Source organism: Suillus subalutaceus (assembly GCF_016647625.1).
Source record: "Suillus subalutaceus strain FC151 chromosome Unknown DFJ58scaffold_76, whole genome shotgun sequence".
Taxonomy (NCBI): Eukaryota; Fungi; Basidiomycota; class Agaricomycetes; order Boletales; family Suillaceae; genus Suillus; species Suillus subalutaceus.
The window spans coordinates 26,713-44,534 of NW_024540325.1; the positions used below are offsets into that span (position 1 = coordinate 26,713).

A 17,822-nucleotide genomic window follows, 5' to 3' on the forward strand; every position below is an offset into this window, starting at 1 on the left:
CTACCCTCTCTCATTAAGGGCATTACATAATCGGAGACTATTCCTTAGATCGACTTAAATTTTAGCTCGCTCCACATCTACATCATGAATAGTACAATATACAGTTCAACTACCCATTATCAGCAGGGATACATAGTGCTACATGCTATAAGGAATGAGCAGCCCAAACAATACACCAAAATTGAAAGATTTGTGATAAGATACATTTCATAGTGACGGCCTCATACCAGGAACATGCCAGCTACCACACCCACAAGGCCAACCAAGACGTTTGTCCCACGATCATTCATCTTTACCACACCACTCGACTGCGTCTGTGTAGCTTGTGCTCCCGTACTCGTGGTCGAGGATGTGGTCCCGTTGAGCTGGATTGCTAGCGCCTTGAATGCAGCAAAGTTGTTGGCTCCGGACTCCACTGCGTTCACAGAGAACACCATGCCTTGCCCACAGTGTCCAGACTGTTTACAATATACCCAGACCGGTGCAGTCTAAGGCACTCAATGTCAGCACAGAAAGTCATATGATGTCAAGTTCCTTACATCATTGATCTGGACCGTATACGTCGGGAATGTCGTCGCATTAGATGCAACAGCCATGCTAACAGCGCTGTCAGTTTCACATATCACTTGACCAACAAAAGCGCTTACAATCCAGAATCAAACCCAACTTGTCCACTGGTAGACGTCAGAGTAAGCGCGCGGCACGGATCCGCAAACGTGCTCTGCGTGGCCGTGTGATTCTTTTGCATGAATTGGAACGTTACCGTATCTCCAATTTGTGCAGTAATATTCGACGGCGTATACGTCAGGGTCGAGCCGCCAACGATAACTACATGATCTGCGCTTGTTCCGCTTGTTGGTGCTGCGCTGCCAGGGAACGAACCGTAGGTTGTAGTCACAGTTTGCCCGCCACCAGTGATAGTCGCGGTTGCAGTGACAACCCCAGTGGGAGCAGTTGCAGTCGTTGAAACGGACGAGGACGAGGAAGCCGTGGTATTGCCCATGGCCGCTGCTTGAAATGCAGCAAACTGAGTGCCCGGATTGATGGCAAAGACCATGCCCTGTTGGCAGTGATTGGCTTGTTTGCAGTACACCCAAACTGGGTTCGTATCCTGCACCGTATACTGCGCTGCAGGGAACGGGCCGTCGGTATTACTGGCTGATACTGGCATGCTGTGTACGCCGATATATGTCAGTCTAAATTTATACAACGACGTGCTCGTACTTACTAGCCAGAGTCAAATCCATTGGGCGCCTTCACACATGGCTGGGCTAAAGTAGATTGGGTAGCCGTATGGTTGGATTGTTTAAAAGTGAAAATGATGGTATCTCCAGGATTTGCATTCTTCACATTGATGAGTAATGAATACCGCGAAATTGACTACAGAGACGTACAACAAACTGCGGATCATATCTTAATGGTCCTCCACCAACAGTAACGTTAAACTGGGCGGCCTGCGCCAGTGACACTGCACCCAAGGCCAAAAATAAGCTTGAGAACATCGTGGTTGGTCAAGTTCGAATGTTTTGAAGTGTCAGAAATAGAATGAGGCGTCAAGCCCAAAAGTTGAACGCGCGCAGCGACGAGGGTCAGGAAGTAAAGGTCAAGACAGAAAAACTGAAACAGCAAACAACAAGACGAAAGTCCTTTATGTGCGCCATTTGTGCCAAGGTCCATATAAAAAAAGAGGACAACAGAGGATGATCGAATCCTGTTGTGGAAAGTGAACAATGCTCATTGCCATGCGACCGATTGTCCCAATGCCAAGAGAGCCTTTTTTGGGAGAACTATTGTTCGCCACGCTCACGACCTGAGATCCCCGTTTCGTTGAACGCTAACATTATAGAACTCATACAATGCTACGAAGGACACTGCTAGTGTACAACATCCCAAGTAAGTCCAGTAAATACCCGCGACAAAATTAACAGCGTCCACAGGTGAACCTCCCCAATAGTTATAAAAAGAGCCCAAGAGTCAAAACTAAGAGCCCAATAGTCAAAACTCATGGCATCGTCACCTTCAGCATAATATTCCATGAGGAATAACCCCCACTTCCTGATCACAGGCTTGACGATGTCTTCCCATTCTCTCTTAAAGAATTTACCACCTTTCTCGACGCGTGTGAATGCGAATATCTCCTTGTGTGTTTTAGGATATCCACTACAAAGTTCACCGCAGGGTTTAGGAACAGCCTTGTCCTGGTATTTTAAATCCGAATAGAGGACTTTAGGAAAATCGGGATGCAGATAAGCAACGTGCGTCACTAGGTCCCAAAGTTCAATATGCACCAATTGTTCGAGTTTTGCCGCCATCAGACCGAAGGCGCCCTGATCATTACTGTCGATGAGTGACTGTATCAAGGTTTTGTCATCGTCTTTAGCTTCGATTATGGTCTTGGGCCACCACCCGCGAACGTCTTTTATAGACAGTGGATGTTTCGTTTGCCACTGTTTGTGGCGTTTCTTGACGTTCTCACTAAACCCAATCTTCAACACGAGCTTTCCTTCGTAATCCGGGTCTTTGTAAGGGTTCGGATTTCAGGCCAATGTTTCTACAATGAGTCAAGGAATACCTACCGGACACGTCAAGCGCATATACATAGCCTGGTTCCTTGTGCCTCGACGAAAGACCCTTTTTGATGGCGTTTCGAAGTTTCTGCTGGGTATCCAGTTGCAGGTATTCAGGTATAAATTCTACTGAACGTTCAAAATAGACCGGCGAAATCAGCAACAAACACATTACCAGAAAGGCGGGCAGAAAGCTCTTTCTGCACTTTGGTCAACTCGACATCGACATGTTTCACATTTCCTCTTGTATGGACACGACAGAAAACCGGTTGGGAAGAATCCTTTGTGAGTTGTCCGGGGGCAGTCAAGGTCCCATGTTCACATTGGCGTCCTGTCGATTTGGCTATGGCACTACATTGCGGTGTTCTCCGGACGGTAGTAGGGGTGATGTTACATTGGGATGGATGCTCATGATTGTGTTGAACAGGAGGTTTCGAATTCACACTTGTTGTTGGCTTTGCAGTGGTGTCTCTCGATTGACGGCTCTGTGGACCCTTCCCATTCGCCGATGGAATAGAAGGAGGAGGGCCAGTATCTTGCTTATCATGATGGTGGCAAAAACTATTAGGGGCTTTGACCAGATTGTGGCACCGACGATTCTCCGTCTTGAGAAGGCCATTGCATTGTGTCTTGGCTTGCTCCGATATTCCTGTGTCTGTAATGTCTTCCGCGTTAGCTTGTCATGGGGCTCGAGACCAGGAATTTCGTACCTTGGTCAACATAGAGGCGATTAGGGGCTTTGGCCGATTTCAAGGATTGACTTTTTGTCTTCTCGGCAATGGATTTGCGCTGTGTCTCGACATGCTCTGATTTTTCTGTGTACAAGATGTGTTCCGCGTTATGCTCAGAGCTTATCATGAAACGTGAGATCAGGTATTTCCAAGGCCCAAAAATAACACTTACATTTCTGAGATCTTCACCACAGTCGAGATGATTTCCAGAGAGAGGCTTGACTCCGATTTGTCTGTCGTCTCTTTCTTATGACTGATGGGTCTGGACCGCGGTTTACTAAGACGCGGGGGCGTGTTGTCGGGCGTCAAAAGCCCTGTCAGGGGCAGAAAAGGAATAGTAGTTGACTGGTCACTAGACCATTCAGAAAGGTTTTCTAAGACGGTCAGCGGCTCCGTGTCCTTTGGGGCGTCGGAACGTCGGACAGGGGTACGAGGTGGAGAGGTAGAACGAAAGTCGGAGTTGGGCCGTGACCGAGAGTCCGGGGGCGTTACCAGCACAAGGATTTGCTTGTTGCGGGGTGGTGTCGAAGGAATGTTTCCAGCCAATGGCATCACACTAGCGGTCTTTGGCATAATGACTGCATCATCGTGATCGTCATCCTCCAGAGCACTTGTCCTGCAGTGTCCCTGGTAGCGACTTGTAGCCATGGCGGGATGGTGGGGCGAGAATAAGAATAAGAGGCGTAGTGTAACGGTGCAATCACATAATGCCATCCATAAGAAATGAATACCTGGAATGATAGATGTCTTCCCGCGTCTCGTTGGACATTGGAACTAGGCAAGATATCTCGGCAGTGATGATGTGCCTGCCTAATCCCACGCCAACATCGCAAATCCCTCGCACAGGACGAAGTATAAGGTTTTGGAGAGACAATAAATAGTTATGTTAGCGAGACTCGGCCCTAGAGTTATATCGTCACAAGTGGAATTCCAACCTCGGTTATACGCTACGCTGATCACAATCGAAGTCCGTGATGCGCCAGATCAAGGTCCGAACAGAAGTCAGACTGACAGTTCTGGGGTACCTCCAGATAGCTACCATGCCCTAACTGGCAAATCAGCACCGCACAAAGGACGCGTTATGAGCTTCCACAGAGAATGGGGAGTATTAACCATGTACAGAAGGTGTATGTACTCCCAAATTGATGCGGCGGGCGGCTGTCATGTGTCACATACGGCGGACAAGCCTGCCACGATCATGTCAGACTTGAGGCATCGATGCTTGATGATTATCTCAAACGATTTCTACCGCGGGTCATGTCGCAAAGTGAGGTAAAGCTTGGGGGCCGGGGCCCTGAGGACGGCATCACCTGCTGTAAATGTAGCGCATGTGCATACGTCACACATACAGCGATTTGGGAACACTACTTAGTAGTAGGACTACACACAAGTAACCAAACACTGGTGAAATTCCGCTTCCTCGCACTCCGGCAGACTGATCAGTTTTTGAACAGGTTTGAAAGCACGCAAGCTTGTACACGCACCTTGGTACCATCAAACATTTCATATCATCTTGTATCACCACCACTCACTCGCACACACGGAGTCACTAGCTTCATCACTGGTATCAGTCAGACGGGAACGGGTCCCTCCATCAGCCAACAAAATGGGACCACCCACCAATTAATCCTACTGCAACCTTTCGACTCCTGTACCTGCCCGCTTCTGCGGCCGAGTACGCGTCTTTGTCTTCGTACCGATAATCCATACCTACCACAAGCGTACATATAAGTCGTCTCATCTTCGATGGGTTGCGCGTCTAAAACGGCCGGCGGGAACGGCGGACTGATGGGGCACGTCCCACATCAGGGATTCGCGAACTCAGAGATGCGCAGGGGCACTGGGGGCCCCCTAGACTAGATAGTATTGTCCTCCATAGAGTATTACTCTCCATAGGACATGAAAATTGAATCAAAAAAAAAAAAAAAAAAAACCAAACACTGAAGTACTGATAGTAAGTTGTACAATTGTATGTCGAAAGTTTCCCGATCACACCTCTAGAGTTTACACAGTTTCAACCATGAAGAGTGAAATAAACCTGCACACAATGATTTGACCAATTCATCGGTGCAGAGGATACCTTGGGCGCCGGGGACCACTCTTGGACATCCATCAATATTGCCATGCGAACCGATCGTCTCAATGCAGACCGTCGGCATTGCCTTTTGGGGGGAACCATTGTATGCCACGGTATGCCACGGTAGACCTGAGTAACGTCTTGTAACGTCCAAGTGACGTCCCAGCGTTTACGAGTTGAACGTTGAACGCTAACATTGTAGAACTCATACATTGCTACGAAGGACACTAAAATACAGGCTTAGTAGTGTACAACATCCCAAGTAAATCCAGTAAATATCCGCGACGTATCAAAATGAATAGCATCCACAGGTGAACCTCGGCAATAGTTATAAAAGGAGTCGAGCCCAAGAGTCATTAGCAAAACTCATGCTTCACTTGTACGTCACCTTCAGCATAATATTCCATGAGGAATTATCCTCACTTCCTGCTCACAGGCTTGAAGAAAGAGGAATCAGAAGTGTAGTATAGCATACGCAGATGCGTCAAATACATATAGATCTTCCGATTGCCAGTCAGACTAGAGTCATCTAAAAACATCGTTCTTCGGAACCATAGGTGACTACACGCGATACATTGTCTGTACGAACTCGATGGCTAGGATTCAGTGCAGCAGGTCCAGCAGACACCACGTTCGACGGGATACCACCCTTCCGCGCACTGAGGTTCCTCGGAAGAGCATATCAATTGACAGATTCCAGTGGTGCCATCAGTAGCGGCCTTCACCCCAGCGACAGCGGCGAGAATGGCAAGAATGGCGAATTGAATAGACTTCATGGTATCTGGTATGCGAGTTTATTTAGTGATGGTCATCAGTGTCAGTGCGAGGACACCACACACCGACAAAAGTTTGAATGTGCGGTTGAGTACGCAAGGGAGCTATAGCAACTTGAAGTCCAGGAAAAGCTGCACTGTGGAAGACGTCAATTGAGTGAAACAGATACAGCCGCAGCGTTGCCCGCATGCAAGGCTACTCACCAAATGTTTCAAGTCGTTTGTTCTGAGGATTTTGCCATACGACCGCGTTCAATTTATATTTTTTGCTGTTAGTGCAGAATGATGGAATTCGCTAGGACGTTGGCCGTCACCCGCGCCAGGGCAGTGGTTCTACTTCAAACTGACGAGACCGGAACTCTGAACACGCCGAACCGCTTCAATGTAAAACGTCTACTTCACGTGTGCTCACCTCATGGAATGGAACTTGTCACGTTGCGAACCGAATTCAAATAGGCCGCATCTGGTCGCGATATAACTGAGGCTTTGTAACAGGAAAAACATGCTAGTCAAAGTTGAATGTTGAACGTCATTATATTTGAATTCGGTTTGCAATTGCAACGCGACAAGTTCCATTTCATGACGTAAGCACGCGTAGGCACACGTGAGGGAAACGTTTTGCATTGAAGCGGTTCGGCGTGTTCAGAGTCCCGGTCTCGTCAATTTGAAGTAGAACCACTGCCTCTGGCGCGGTTGACGGTCAACGTCCTAGCGAATTCCATCATTCTGCACCAACAGCAAGAAATATAAATTGAACGCGATCGTACTATGGGAAAATCCTCAGAACAAACGACTTGAAACATTTGGTGAGTGGCCTTGCGTGTAGGCAACGCTGCAGCTTTATCTGTTTCACTCACTTGACGTCTTCCACAGTGCAGCTTTTCCTGGACTTCAAGTTGCTATAGCTCCCTTGCGTACTCAACCGCACATTCAAACTTTTGTCGGTGCGTGGTGTCCTCGCACTGACACTGATGACCATCACTAAATAAACTCGCATACCAGATACCATGAAGTCTATTCAATTCGCCATTCTTGCCATTCTCGCCGCTGTCGCTGGGGTGAAGGCCGCTACTGATGGCACCACTGGAATCTGTCAATTGATATGCTCTTCCGAGGAACCTCAGTGCGCGGAAGGGTGGTATCCCGTCGAACGTGGTGTCTGCTGGACCTGCTGCACTGAATCCTAGCCATCGAGTTCGTACAGACAATGTATCGCGTGTAGTCACCTATGGTTCCGAAGAGCGATGTTTTTAGATGACTCTAGTCTGACTGGCAATCGGAAGATCTATATGTATTTGATGCATTTGCGTATGACGCAGCTGTTGCAGGCACATCCGGATATTGCAAGCGCATCGGTGGTCAACTTTGCTTGAAAACATAGGCCAGTCTCTGTGTTTTTGTGCACTTGGTTATTAATTAATTGTTAACTGCCACTTGTAAGTATGAATTACAAGTGCTTGCCGCTGCGCGGCTCGTTGGATGGATCTAGTTCAAATCTAATAACAATTCTTTATACACGACGTTGGACGTATTGAAATCGTCATTTGGTTTGTCTTCTGAAAATAGGATGCGTGAATCGTCTCGTTGACGGATCCGTGAAAGGGCTGTGTACAGTTGACCGTGTGCGAAGACTTCGCAGCGAAGGTTGAGAACGGTCTTGTCAAGGGTTAGACCTTGGCAACCATTGAAAGTCGTTGCATATGCAAGACGGAGGGGAAATTGTAGACGATGAACAGTCTAACTTACGCGTGGGGGGTGTGAATTCGAAGTGGATGCGGAGGATGTATTGAGTATCTCCAAGTTGACCTGTCCTGTTGTTGATGACTCGAACCTTGACATAACGGCGGTGCAATTGTTGTATGATGAGGCGTGCATTCTTCACCAGTTCCTTCTGAACAGACATATTGCGCCTAAGTGAGCAAATACAGCCCTGCTTGAGATAAAGTTCGTGCTTTGGAATTCCATTTTGTGAGAGAATTGCGAGAAAATCAGGTGTCGCTTCAGGGTGATCTGCTATGAGCTGATCATCTTCTTTTACAGTGTCAGCACTGTAGTATACGACTGTGTGAAATATCATCAAGACGGATTCATGGATGAACCGGGCATAATAGATCAAGTCGTAAAACACAAATGATGCGTGGGCAAACTGATGAAGAACGACTCAGAATTTATATTTTTCGTTGTGCGTAAATGACGTCGACATGTTTTGGAGCTGCGGTGTTCAAACAGCAAGATGACGCAGATGAAAGGGTCAGCTTATAAGGAATTGATGATGTGCTCGCAACCAAATGAAGTAAAGTGGAGTTTTATTTCCGATCGGCAATGTTGTAAGTGATGGAGCGAAGCTAATGATGGTAACGTTAGTAGGTTTCTGAATGGTAGTGGTAGTAGAAATTGGTCAAGTAAGCGCACGTGAGACGCACGCGGGTGGACGCCGCGCTCCAAGTCATCATAAGATTATATATTGTGGATGCGCGCATTCGGAACACGATTCAGATGACTGTGACAATACTCGGATTAATCAGTCTAGTCCGACTCTGAGCGCTGAGCTATGTACCCAATCCTTGTCAGCGAGCTCTCACAACGGACAAGCAATCCTGTGCTTCGAACGGTCGTTCATGATATACAGGCTCTCAAAGATGAGAGGGCAAATGGAGGCACATGGTTGGTTCAACGTCATGTTTCACATCTGCTTGGCACCCAGTTTGGATCCCAGCTCCATCAGGTGTTCCCGAAGATGTGGATTTCAATGGCAGGAGGCTTGCTGAGCACATGCACAACAGGTACGAGATCATTTTCGGAGCCTCTGATTTTCCCGGCCTCTGCTCAGCGTTACAACACGAAGCTGACACCCTCAGGCCCGTGGACAAACAATATTCATTGACTCGCTCGATGACCTCAAAGCCGTTGTGCCTTCCTTTCGCCCTGATCTTTGGCCCAAGCTTCCAGAGTTGTTCCCCGATATTACAATGGCGCTGCATAGCAGATATGCTATTATTCGGCACGCAGCTGTACGCAGTTTCGCTACCATAGAATCGCCCTTTGATGCTGTCCATCTTCCATCGCTCATTGTCTGCCCCCCTACTCTTACCGGCGGTCACTGGTACTATGAGATTCTAAAATACTCCGAGAACTTGCAACTCATTATCTACACCAACAACTCCAAGGAACGCGCAAGGCTTCTTCCTAAACTGTCCAAGAAAGATGCGGTCATCACCTCATACGAAATTGTGCAGGACGATATTGTGAGCCTAAGAGATTACAGCTGGCTATACCGCATCCTGGACGAAGGACACACGATTAAGAACGCTAATCACAAAAGCTACAAGGGCATACATGCACAGCATCGTCTCATTCTTTTGGGCACTCCAATCCAGAATAACGTGTTGGAGCTTTGGAATATTTTTGACTTCTTGATGCCTGGCTTCATTGGGACCGAAAAGTCGTTCAACGATCGATTCAGAAGCCAATCCTGTCAAATCGTGATGGAAACGCGAAGACTAGTGAAGCTGGTAAGTGACGCGTCAGAGAGCTAGTCTGCGGCTACTAACCAAATTCTCTGTAGCTGCTCTTGCTCTCGAGGCTTTGCATAAGCAAGTCCTACCATTCCTTTACGCCGACTGAAAGAGGGTGTCTTGAATGACCTACCCCCGAAGATCATTCAGGACTAAGTACTACTGTGAGCTGTCAGTTTGTGCAAAAAACACTCTACGACGACTTCTCCAGCTCACAGGCCAAGATGAATGCGGAGGATGCCATCCAAGGAGCTGTCAAGAATGCTCCACAACAGCATGTTTTTCAATCACTACAGTATTCAGCACGCACCGAAATTACTTGCTCTACGGTATTTTATTTCTCTATGTATGTAGTTGCAATACTCAAATGTGGGACAGGCAACTACTCACAGATTGCGGTATTGGAGACAGTCCTTCGGTTACTGGTGAAAGTGGGAAGACCGATCCTGCGGAGAGCTTGTTGGAGTCGATAGTGCATTCCCCTAATCGTGCTCTAATCTTCTGTCAGATGAAGCAGATGTTGGATATCATCGAAAATGATCTCATCAAGCAATACACGCCTTCCGTCACATACATGCGACTCAATGGCGGAACTGACCCCAACAAGCGCCATGCTACTGTTCAGACATTCAACTCAGTACCGACTGCCTCTTATTGACAACGCACGTCGGTGAGCTTGGTCTGACCCTGACTGGGGCGGATACTGTGATATTTGTGGAGCATAATTGGCATCCTATGAAGGCTATGGACAGAGTTCACCGCGTTGAACAAAATAAGGTCGTCAATGTATATCGCTTGATCACGAAGGGCACACTGGAAGAGAAGATCATGAGGTTAGTTCTATATTTATTCTTTTTTTGTATCTCGGGACTGGCGAATTGTAGTACGTAGGTACCGACTTGGGACTAGGCCCGGGCTGGTCCGAGTTGGTGGTCGTCGTATGATATGAGTAGACCTAGTAATTGACATCACACCTCACTTTGGATTCTGAACGTTGCTGTCAACGCTTGTTATAATAGAACTCATACAATGCTACGACGAGTCAGCATACCAAAATACAGGCCAGTGTACAACATCAGATCCTGAGTCTAATACTAAATATCCGCGACGTATGAACCTCCGCAATAAATATAACCTCCGCAATAAATATAACCTCCGCAATAAATATAAAGAGGAATCAAGTCCAAGAGTCATTCGCAAAATTCATGCACCACCTTAAGTCGGGGCAAAATATTCCATGAGAAATAATCCCCACTTCCTTATCACAGGTTTGATGATATCCTCCCATTCCCTCCCGAAGAACTCACCTTCCCTGACGCGCGTGAATGAGAATACTTCCTGGTGTTTGGTCCCATCTGTAAATTCGCAAACTTAAGCACCTGCCCCGCAACCATTCAGTGGGTATAACTTACTACAGTCACGGCAGGGTTTAGGAGCAGCCTTTGGCAGGCGTGGGATGTCCGAAAAGTGGACGTCAGGAAAATTGCGATGCAGATAGGGAGCATGTGTTGCCAGATCATTGAGCTCGATATGCACCAACCGTTCGAGTTGTTCAGCCATCGGACCCTTGGCGCCCTGGCGGTTATTTCCAATGAGCTCCTGTATCGACATCTCGTTATCGTCTTTAGCTTCGATTATGGTCCCTGGCCACCACCCGCGAACATCTTTTATGGAAGAACGACATTTATTCTTCCATTCTGCATGGCGTTTCTTGACGTCGTTGCTGTACCCAATCTTCAACGAGAGCTTTCCCTCATTCTCGGGGTCTTGTCAAGGGCTCAGCTTGCAGGCTAACGTTTTATGATGGGTCAAGGAAAACCTACCGAATACGTTTAGCGTATACACATAGCCTGGTATCCTGAACCTTTCCGAAATCTCTCTTGTGATGGCATTTCGGAGTCGCTTCTGAGTATCGGGTTGCAGATATTCAGGAATATAGTCTATTGAACGTTCAAAAAGGTCCAACGGAATCGGCAACAATCACCTTACCACAAAAGTGGACGAAAACCTCTTCCCGACCGACTGGCTGCACTTTGAACCCCTCGTTATCAGCGTGTGTCACAATCCCCACCAGAGCTGGAACATGGTAACGACAATAGATTAGTTGGGAAGAATCCTTTGTGAGTTGTCCGGCGATAATCGAGACCCGCTGTTGACATCGACGTCCTTTCGACTTGGATTTAGCATTGCATTGCACTGTTAACCGGACGATAGGTGTGGTGGGGGTACGTAGCGTGAGTTCACGGCATTGCGAATTCACATCTGTTGTCGGCTTCGGGGCGGTAGGGGCGGTAGGGGTATTAGTACTTTGAGATCCATGCTGATGGCAGTATTGAGCCGGACGTTTGACTGAACGTCGGCATTGAACGCCACGTAATGTGAGTCCACGGCATTGCGAATTCACATCTGTTGTCGACTTCGGTGCGGTGGGTGTAGTAGGGGTATTAGTACTTTGTGATTCATGCTGATGGCAGTATTGAGCCGGAGGTTTGATTGAACGTCGGCACTGAATGCCACGCAGTGTGAGTCCATGGCACCGCGAATTCACTTCTATTGTCAATGTCGATGCGATAGGTGTCGTAAGGGTGTTATTGCCTTGGTATCCATGCTGATAATGGTATTGAACTGGAGATTTGACTGGAGGACGGCACTGAATGCCATGCAGTGTGAGTTCATGGCACTGTGAGTCCACTTCTGTCGTCGGCTGTGGTGCGATAGACGTGGTAGGGGTGTTATTGCTTTGATATCCATGCTGATAACAGTATTGAACCGGAGGTTTGACTGAACGTTGGCATTGGGTACCACGTAGTGTGAGTCCATGGCATTGCAGATTTACGTCTCTTGTTGGCGTCGCAACGGTATCCTGGGATTGACGACGCTGCGGACCCCTCACATTCACAGATGAATTAGAGGGAGGGCCGGTATCCTGGTCAATATGGTAGATGCAATAACAATTAGGGGCTTTGACCGATTTAAAGCATCGACGTTTCGTCTTCTTGGTAATGCCATTGCATTGTGTCGTAACTGGCTCTGATATTCTGGTGTTCTGAATGACTTCCGCGTGAAGTTCGGAACTTGTCGTGCGACTTGAGGTCAGGAATTTCTGAAGGCCGAGAAATAACACTCACGTTTCTAAGGTCTTCACCACAGTCGAGGTGATTTCTAGAGAGAGGCTCGACTCTGATTTGTCTGTCGTCTCTTCCTTATGACTGATAGGTACGGATCTTGGTTTACTGAGACGCGGAGGCGTGTTGTCGGGCGTCAAAAGTCCTGTCAGAGGCAGAAAAGGAACAGTAGTTGACTGGTCGCTAGACCATGCAGATGGGTTTCCTGAGACGGTCAGCGGCTTCGTGTCCTTTGGGATGTCGGGACGTCGGACAGGGGTATGAGGTGGAGAGGTGAAACGAATTGCAGAGGAGTTGGGTCGTGACCGAGAGTCCGGGGTCGCGAGAGGCGTTACCAGCCCAAGGACTTGCTTGTTGCGGGGCGGTGTCGAAGGAATGTTCCCAGCCAATGGCGTCACACTAGCAGTCTGTGGCATAATGACTGCATCATCGCGATCGTCATCCTCCAGAGCACTTGTCCAGCAGTGTCCCTGGTAGTGACTTGTAGTCATGGCAGGATGGTGGGGCGAGAAGAAGAATAAGAGGCGTAGTGTAATCACATAATGTCATCCATAAGAAATAAATACCTGGAAGGATAGATGCCCTCCAACGTCTCGTTGGATATTGGAACTAGGAAGGCCATAAGATATCTTGGCAGTGATGATATGCCCAGTCTAATCCCATGCCAACGCTGCAAATCCCTCGCACAGGACGATGTATAGGTTTGGAGAAATGATAGATCAGGTCGGACAGAAAATGGCAACCTTGTACCAAGAACAAAAAGGAACCTTTGCGACTGATTTCTCATGCTATCCGGACTTCTGATAGACAGATAGCACATGCCGGTTTCTCGTGTTCCTGCATTCAAGTCGGCTGATCCACTGACAATAATTCAATAATTTCATTTCCAGGAACAAGCAGAGGAGTGAGCAACGTCGGTGTTCCCACTCGCAAGTCGTATCACTGAGTGCAAGGACCTTTCACTAAACATCCAAAACGGCAGGTCATCTAGAAATAGTCATGTTAGCGAGACTCAAACCTAGAATTATATCATCACAAGGGGAATGCCAACCTCAGCTATATCGTAACGCTGCACTGATCACAATAGAAGTCCGTGATGCGCCAGATCAAGGTCCGAACAGGAGTCAGACTGACAGGTGCCTCCTGGTGCCTCCAGAAAGTGCCCAAGCCGGCGAATCAGCACCGCACAAAGGACGCGTTGTGAAGAATGACGAGCGGCGAGTCACATACGGCGGAAAAGGTCGCTACGATCAGACTTGATGCATGATGCATGATGATGATGATGATCTCGAACGATTTCATCCACCACGGGTCACATCATCCACGTCGTAAGTGAGGCCTTGAGGACGGCATCACCTGCTGTAAGTGCAGCGTATGTACATACTACACACTAACCAAACACTGATCATGATGCAGATGAGTTGTACAATTGTATCCGATGGAAGTTTCCTGATCACACGCCTCTCAAACTAGTGCTGACTAAGCGAATGTGCCCCTTAAGTAGCGGTAACCATCTTATCACACTGGAATTTCTTGGTCGATTAGAGCGGACTTTTACTGATTGCTTTGAAGCTTGAGCGCTTGAGCTCTGGTAGTTAAGTAAATAAGAAACGACTCTTCATTTGTCTATAGTCTTTAGTCTGTCCAATGCAAGTCCAAGGGAGATTAAGACTGTTATGACGACTATTTGTTGCGGCAGTGTTTCTGGTACAATTGTCACCATCAGAGTCGTCGCACAGGACCGAATCCGTCAGAATTACAAAGTTCTTCGAGAGTCAAACCTATTACCGACGCAAGAAGCTCGGATAGAAAGCATGCCACTCTGTGGCTTGCACCGTGGATATCAATTGAGGGGTATAAGGCTTCCCATTGGCTCCTCTGAAGGCGATGGTGTTGCACATGATAGCTCAAGCATAGTATTCCGATACAAATTTGCCCCATTTCTCGATGACGGGTTTCACGAGAAGTTCCCACTCTCGCCCCTTGCAACGTCCCTTCTCAGGACGTGGAAGTGCGAATATTTCCCTGTGCATAGCACCACCTGGACCCAGCGTCAAAAATCCTATATTGCTAGCATAATAAATGTGACGATTGCTCACAATCAAGACAGGGCTTCATCGTAGCCTTCTTCCGGGGACCCCGAAGTAGAAGGAGAGGTGTCTGAATTGTCGATTTTCGGAAACTTGGGGTCTAGGTAGGGTGTGTGGACCACCAAGTCCGCAAGCTCTATATGCACCAACCTCTCCACACGGTGGCACAATGGCCCCGGCTCTCCTGCCTTGATGTTTCCTGTAAGCAGGCTCCCATTGGTGCCGTCATCGTCACTCTCGTCTTCGACCGTGCCTGGCCACCATCCCCGGACAATTGGCACCTTCGAACCACACTGTTTGCCCCATTGATCCAGTCGCTTTGTGAGATTTACAGCGCGCCCGACTTTGAGCTGAATTACACCAGGACGTTTCGGGTCTAACATGAACGCCAAAGAAGATGATATAAATATCAAGAGAAGCTTGAAAATTCAGAGCGACGAACCTCGGATTTCGTACGTGTAGATATAACCGGGAACGTCCGAAGTAGAAGCAGCTTTCTCCATTTCGACTCTAAGCGCCAGCTGGGTATCGCGTTGGAGGTATTGTGGTATATAATCTGCCCAGTATTGAAGAGCGTGTCAGACAAGATGAATATGGCGCTCACCACTAAATTCTACAAATGTATCTACCATGCCTTTCCGTCTGATATAAAATCCGGTTTGCGCATGAAACATTGCGTCACGGTGCTGATGACAATACACGACAGGTATTGGGTTGATATGGGAGTGGGTCGACGGAAGCTTGACTTGGCGGGAGCACTGCTTCCCGAGCTTTGTCATGCTGCTACATTGCGCGGTGTTCTTGATCGCCAGAGGTGATAATGGGGAAGGGGGTACAGAAGCAGCACGCGGTCGAGACTTAGGTGTGATATCGAGCGCTGGATGCGGGCACATTCCAACGGAGATAGAGGGATGGGCCATGATGCCAGGAGAAAGAAGGGAATCCGAGTGAGGACGCGATGGTGCTGGCAGTGCCATGGTATTGAGCGCGTGCTGCATCGTCAACGATTGTTTCGCCAATTGAGGAGATGGCATGGCCACCACAAAGGTAGGCGGCTTTGGTAGTGGGGGTAATACGCCCTTGCTGTTCGGAGAGGATTGCCCGCTGTGTATGGGTTGTCGCTTCGTCGCGTCAAGTAGCGCGTTCACTGCCAACTTTTCGGGATTGAAACCCCCTATAAAACTACTTGCCTGATTCCCGTTGGCAGGGAGAGGGTCAGGTAGTCGCTTGCTCTCGTTTGACTTGCCGGCGAGCGCCATGGCATCGAATGCCTGGACAAGATCATAGCGTTTTGGTGGTATCGGTGGTGCATATGAAGTCATAGTATTACAGGGAGAAGAGAAAGGCGCAAGGCGCCTGCAATAGCAAGGCCGTGCACACGAGGAGATCAAGACAATAATGGAAGTCAGCTGCGGGTGACTCGAGGCAGGGCGAAGATTCGCATATGTACATGAGAAAGAGGACAAGTCAGTCTGATGTTACCATTCACCGCATTCGGCCTTGTCCGTTCGTTGATTGCTTCTTCGTATAAAAAGGATTATCCCACCCCACATGACTCGATGTTCCTTTCTAACTCCCATTACCTTTGTTACTACGACGCTTCAAGTTCGCTCAGGTAAGTCCCACTGGCAATAATTTGTACGGCTTTTGCTGTCGGTCTGCTCCATAAAAGATGAAACGCACTGGGCTCTGAAATAAATAGATGTTATGCACTACGCTCCAACTAGAGCGGCGGCCTAGAAAACCGTTAACTGAATAAATCAACTTTCATTGTTTTTGTTATACCTCCTCGAACCGATCGATATTGACTTTTCTCCAGTCAAACGACACGTGGCATGCCGCGCTATGCGCCACCCGGACCCGGTTGCTACGCGGAGTGACCAGTCCCGTGTTACTCGTCCGGAAATCCTCGGCCCCAGAAATTGCGTCACTTCAAGCCTATGCAAGGTACCTCGATGAGCCGATCTTTGTTAGTTCCAACAGTTGTTCTTTCGCTGACACCATCTGTCAATCTAACACTGCGCCTGCTACTCACTCCTCTGAATATCCATGTATGTTCCGATTCAGTTCAATACCCCTCGTTCAACAAAAACTTATCTCCCGTCGTGTAGTCCAAATTCTAACTTATTAAAGCGCCCACTGTTCACGAATCACAAACATGCTGTCGCTATCACGCTCTGGCCTCTACGCGTTTACCCGTTCGACATCAATATGAACGCTTGGATACCGCCGCCTATGCATATGAAGGACCATCGACATTTACAGTTATATTAATACATCACACATACAGTCTTCACGTTTGTTAATAAAAATTGCCCCGCCCGGCGTCGGGCAATGTATCATTCATACCACGCTACTCTACTAAAAGTTCATCTCGAGTGGGATAGATATGCTAAATAATGCATGTTTCACGACAGCGGATCTCCCGACGAGGAACTTCCAACACTTGGCGTGTTTTTTCCTCCTAGATTCACCTTCTGTGACGAATGGGATAGGCTCATTCTAGAAACGAGAAGAACTCAGTCTTAGTTGGAAAGACTCAACTACGACACATGCATGCCTAGAAACGAGAGAAGAACTACGCATCATTAGGTACGTGTAGGTAGACGTGAAATAAGTATGCTGATTTCAGTCTTGGTTGGAAAGACTGAGGGAGAATAATCGGCGGGGAGAGGAATTAATACACTGATTGAGAACGTGAATCAAAGGTGAACGTGTACGACTCGGAGCCATGTAACGAGGAGTGATTGCGTATGTAAAAGAGAAGGATGAGTACGCATAAGAGTGACGTCGAGAGCTATATCTTGGTATTGGTACGGACTATGAAGAATATGGTATGGATCTAATTGTGACATATCGTTAGACATGTGCCAAGGCAGTAAGGCAGGACTAACTCACAACCATCAAACTGAGAGAAACACCACAGGTATTTTGTGGCCGAAAT

At 47.9% G+C, this 17,822-nt stretch overlaps 5 protein-coding genes across 5 annotated transcripts; 1 reads left to right on the forward strand and 4 right to left on the reverse strand.

Moving 5' to 3' along the window:
• Positions 1 to 31: 31 nt before the first annotated feature.
• DFJ58DRAFT_746676 (uncharacterized protein) lies at positions 32 to 1,758 on the reverse strand. The gene is made up of 5 exons (XM_041387479.1): positions 1,395 to 1,758; positions 1,229 to 1,344; positions 648 to 1,172; positions 540 to 597; positions 32 to 488 (listed from the first exon to the last, which is right to left on the reverse strand). The coding sequence occupies exons 1-5, from the start codon at positions 1,500 to 1,502 to the stop codon at positions 222 to 224; spliced, it is 1,074 nt and encodes a 357-aa protein (XP_041242310.1). The 5' UTR covers positions 1,503 to 1,758; the 3' UTR covers positions 32 to 221.
• Positions 1,759 to 1,874: 116 nt separating this feature from the next.
• On the reverse strand, positions 1,875 to 3,946 carry DFJ58DRAFT_729616 (uncharacterized protein; the record flags this gene model as incomplete). Its single annotated transcript, XM_041385773.1, has 5 exons — positions 1,875 to 2,518; positions 2,577 to 2,693; positions 2,743 to 3,222; positions 3,278 to 3,417; positions 3,471 to 3,946. The coding sequence occupies 5 exons, from the start codon at positions 3,944 to 3,946 to the stop codon at positions 1,875 to 1,877; spliced, it is 1,857 nt and encodes a 618-aa protein (XP_041242311.1).
• Positions 3,947 to 9,117: 5,171 nt separating this feature from the next.
• Positions 9,118 to 10,499, forward strand: DFJ58DRAFT_889272 (SNF2 family DNA-dependent ATPase domain-containing protein; the record flags this gene model as incomplete). The annotated part of the gene is made up of 3 exons (XM_041394710.1): positions 9,118 to 9,660; positions 9,840 to 10,009; positions 10,042 to 10,499. The coding sequence occupies 3 exons, from the start codon at positions 9,118 to 9,120 to the stop codon at positions 10,319 to 10,321; spliced, it is 993 nt and encodes a 330-aa protein (XP_041242312.1). The 3' UTR covers positions 10,322 to 10,499.
• Positions 10,500 to 10,657: 158 nt separating this feature from the next.
• DFJ58DRAFT_746678 (uncharacterized protein) lies at positions 10,658 to 13,606 on the reverse strand. The gene is made up of 5 exons (XM_041387480.1): positions 12,792 to 13,606; positions 11,653 to 12,737; positions 11,487 to 11,603; positions 11,076 to 11,429; positions 10,658 to 11,018 (listed from the first exon to the last, which is right to left on the reverse strand). The coding sequence occupies exons 1-5, from the start codon at positions 13,277 to 13,279 to the stop codon at positions 10,879 to 10,881; spliced, it is 2,184 nt and encodes a 727-aa protein (XP_041242313.1). The 5' UTR covers positions 13,280 to 13,606; the 3' UTR covers positions 10,658 to 10,878.
• Positions 13,607 to 14,317: 711 nt separating this feature from the next.
• Positions 14,318 to 16,375, reverse strand: DFJ58DRAFT_795281 (uncharacterized protein). Its single transcript, XM_041390508.1, has 4 exons — positions 15,483 to 16,375; positions 15,321 to 15,434; positions 14,927 to 15,254; positions 14,318 to 14,813 (listed from the first exon to the last, which is right to left on the reverse strand). Exons 1-4 carry the CDS (start codon positions 16,198 to 16,200, stop codon positions 14,696 to 14,698), a joined length of 1,278 nt encoding a protein of 425 aa, XP_041242314.1. The 5' UTR covers positions 16,201 to 16,375; the 3' UTR covers positions 14,318 to 14,695.
• Positions 16,376 to 17,822: the final 1,447 nt, after the last annotated feature.

Bases quoted from the DNA above. Each gene is read 5' to 3' on its own strand.
- DFJ58DRAFT_746676 (XM_041387479.1), bottom strand. From the start codon at position 1,502: ATGTTCTCAAGCTTATTTTTGGCCTTGGGTGCAGTGTCACTGGCGCAG. The intron at 1,173-1,228 runs GTAAGTACGAGC...CGGCGTACACAG, and splicing joins AATGGATTTGACTCTGGCTA to CATGCCAGTATCAGCCAGTA. The intron at 489-539 runs GTAAGGAACTTG...TGAGTGCCTTAG, and splicing joins ATACGGTCCAGATCAATGAT to ACTGCACCGGTCTGGGTATA.
- DFJ58DRAFT_746678 (XM_041387480.1), bottom strand. From the start codon at position 13,279: ATGACTACAAGTCACTACCAGGGACACTGCTGGACAAGTGCTCTGGAG. The intron at 11,604-11,652 runs GTAAGGTGATTG...AACGTTCAATAG, and splicing joins GGTTTTCGTCCACTTTTGTG to ACTATATTCCTGAATATCTG. The intron at 11,430-11,486 runs GTAGGTTTTCCT...GCCCTTGACAAG, and splicing joins GTATACGCTAAACGTATTCG to ACCCCGAGAATGAGGGAAAG.
- DFJ58DRAFT_795281 (XM_041390508.1), bottom strand. From the start codon at position 16,200: ATGACTTCATATGCACCACCGATACCACCAAAACGCTATGATCTTGTC. The intron at 15,255-15,320 runs GTTCGTCGCTCT...CGTTCATGTTAG, and splicing joins CTACACGTACGAAATCCGAG to ACCCGAAACGTCCTGGTGTA. The intron at 14,814-14,926 runs GTCCCCGGAAGA...TGCTATGCACAG, and splicing joins ACCTCTCCTTCTACTTCGGG to GGAAATATTCGCACTTCCAC.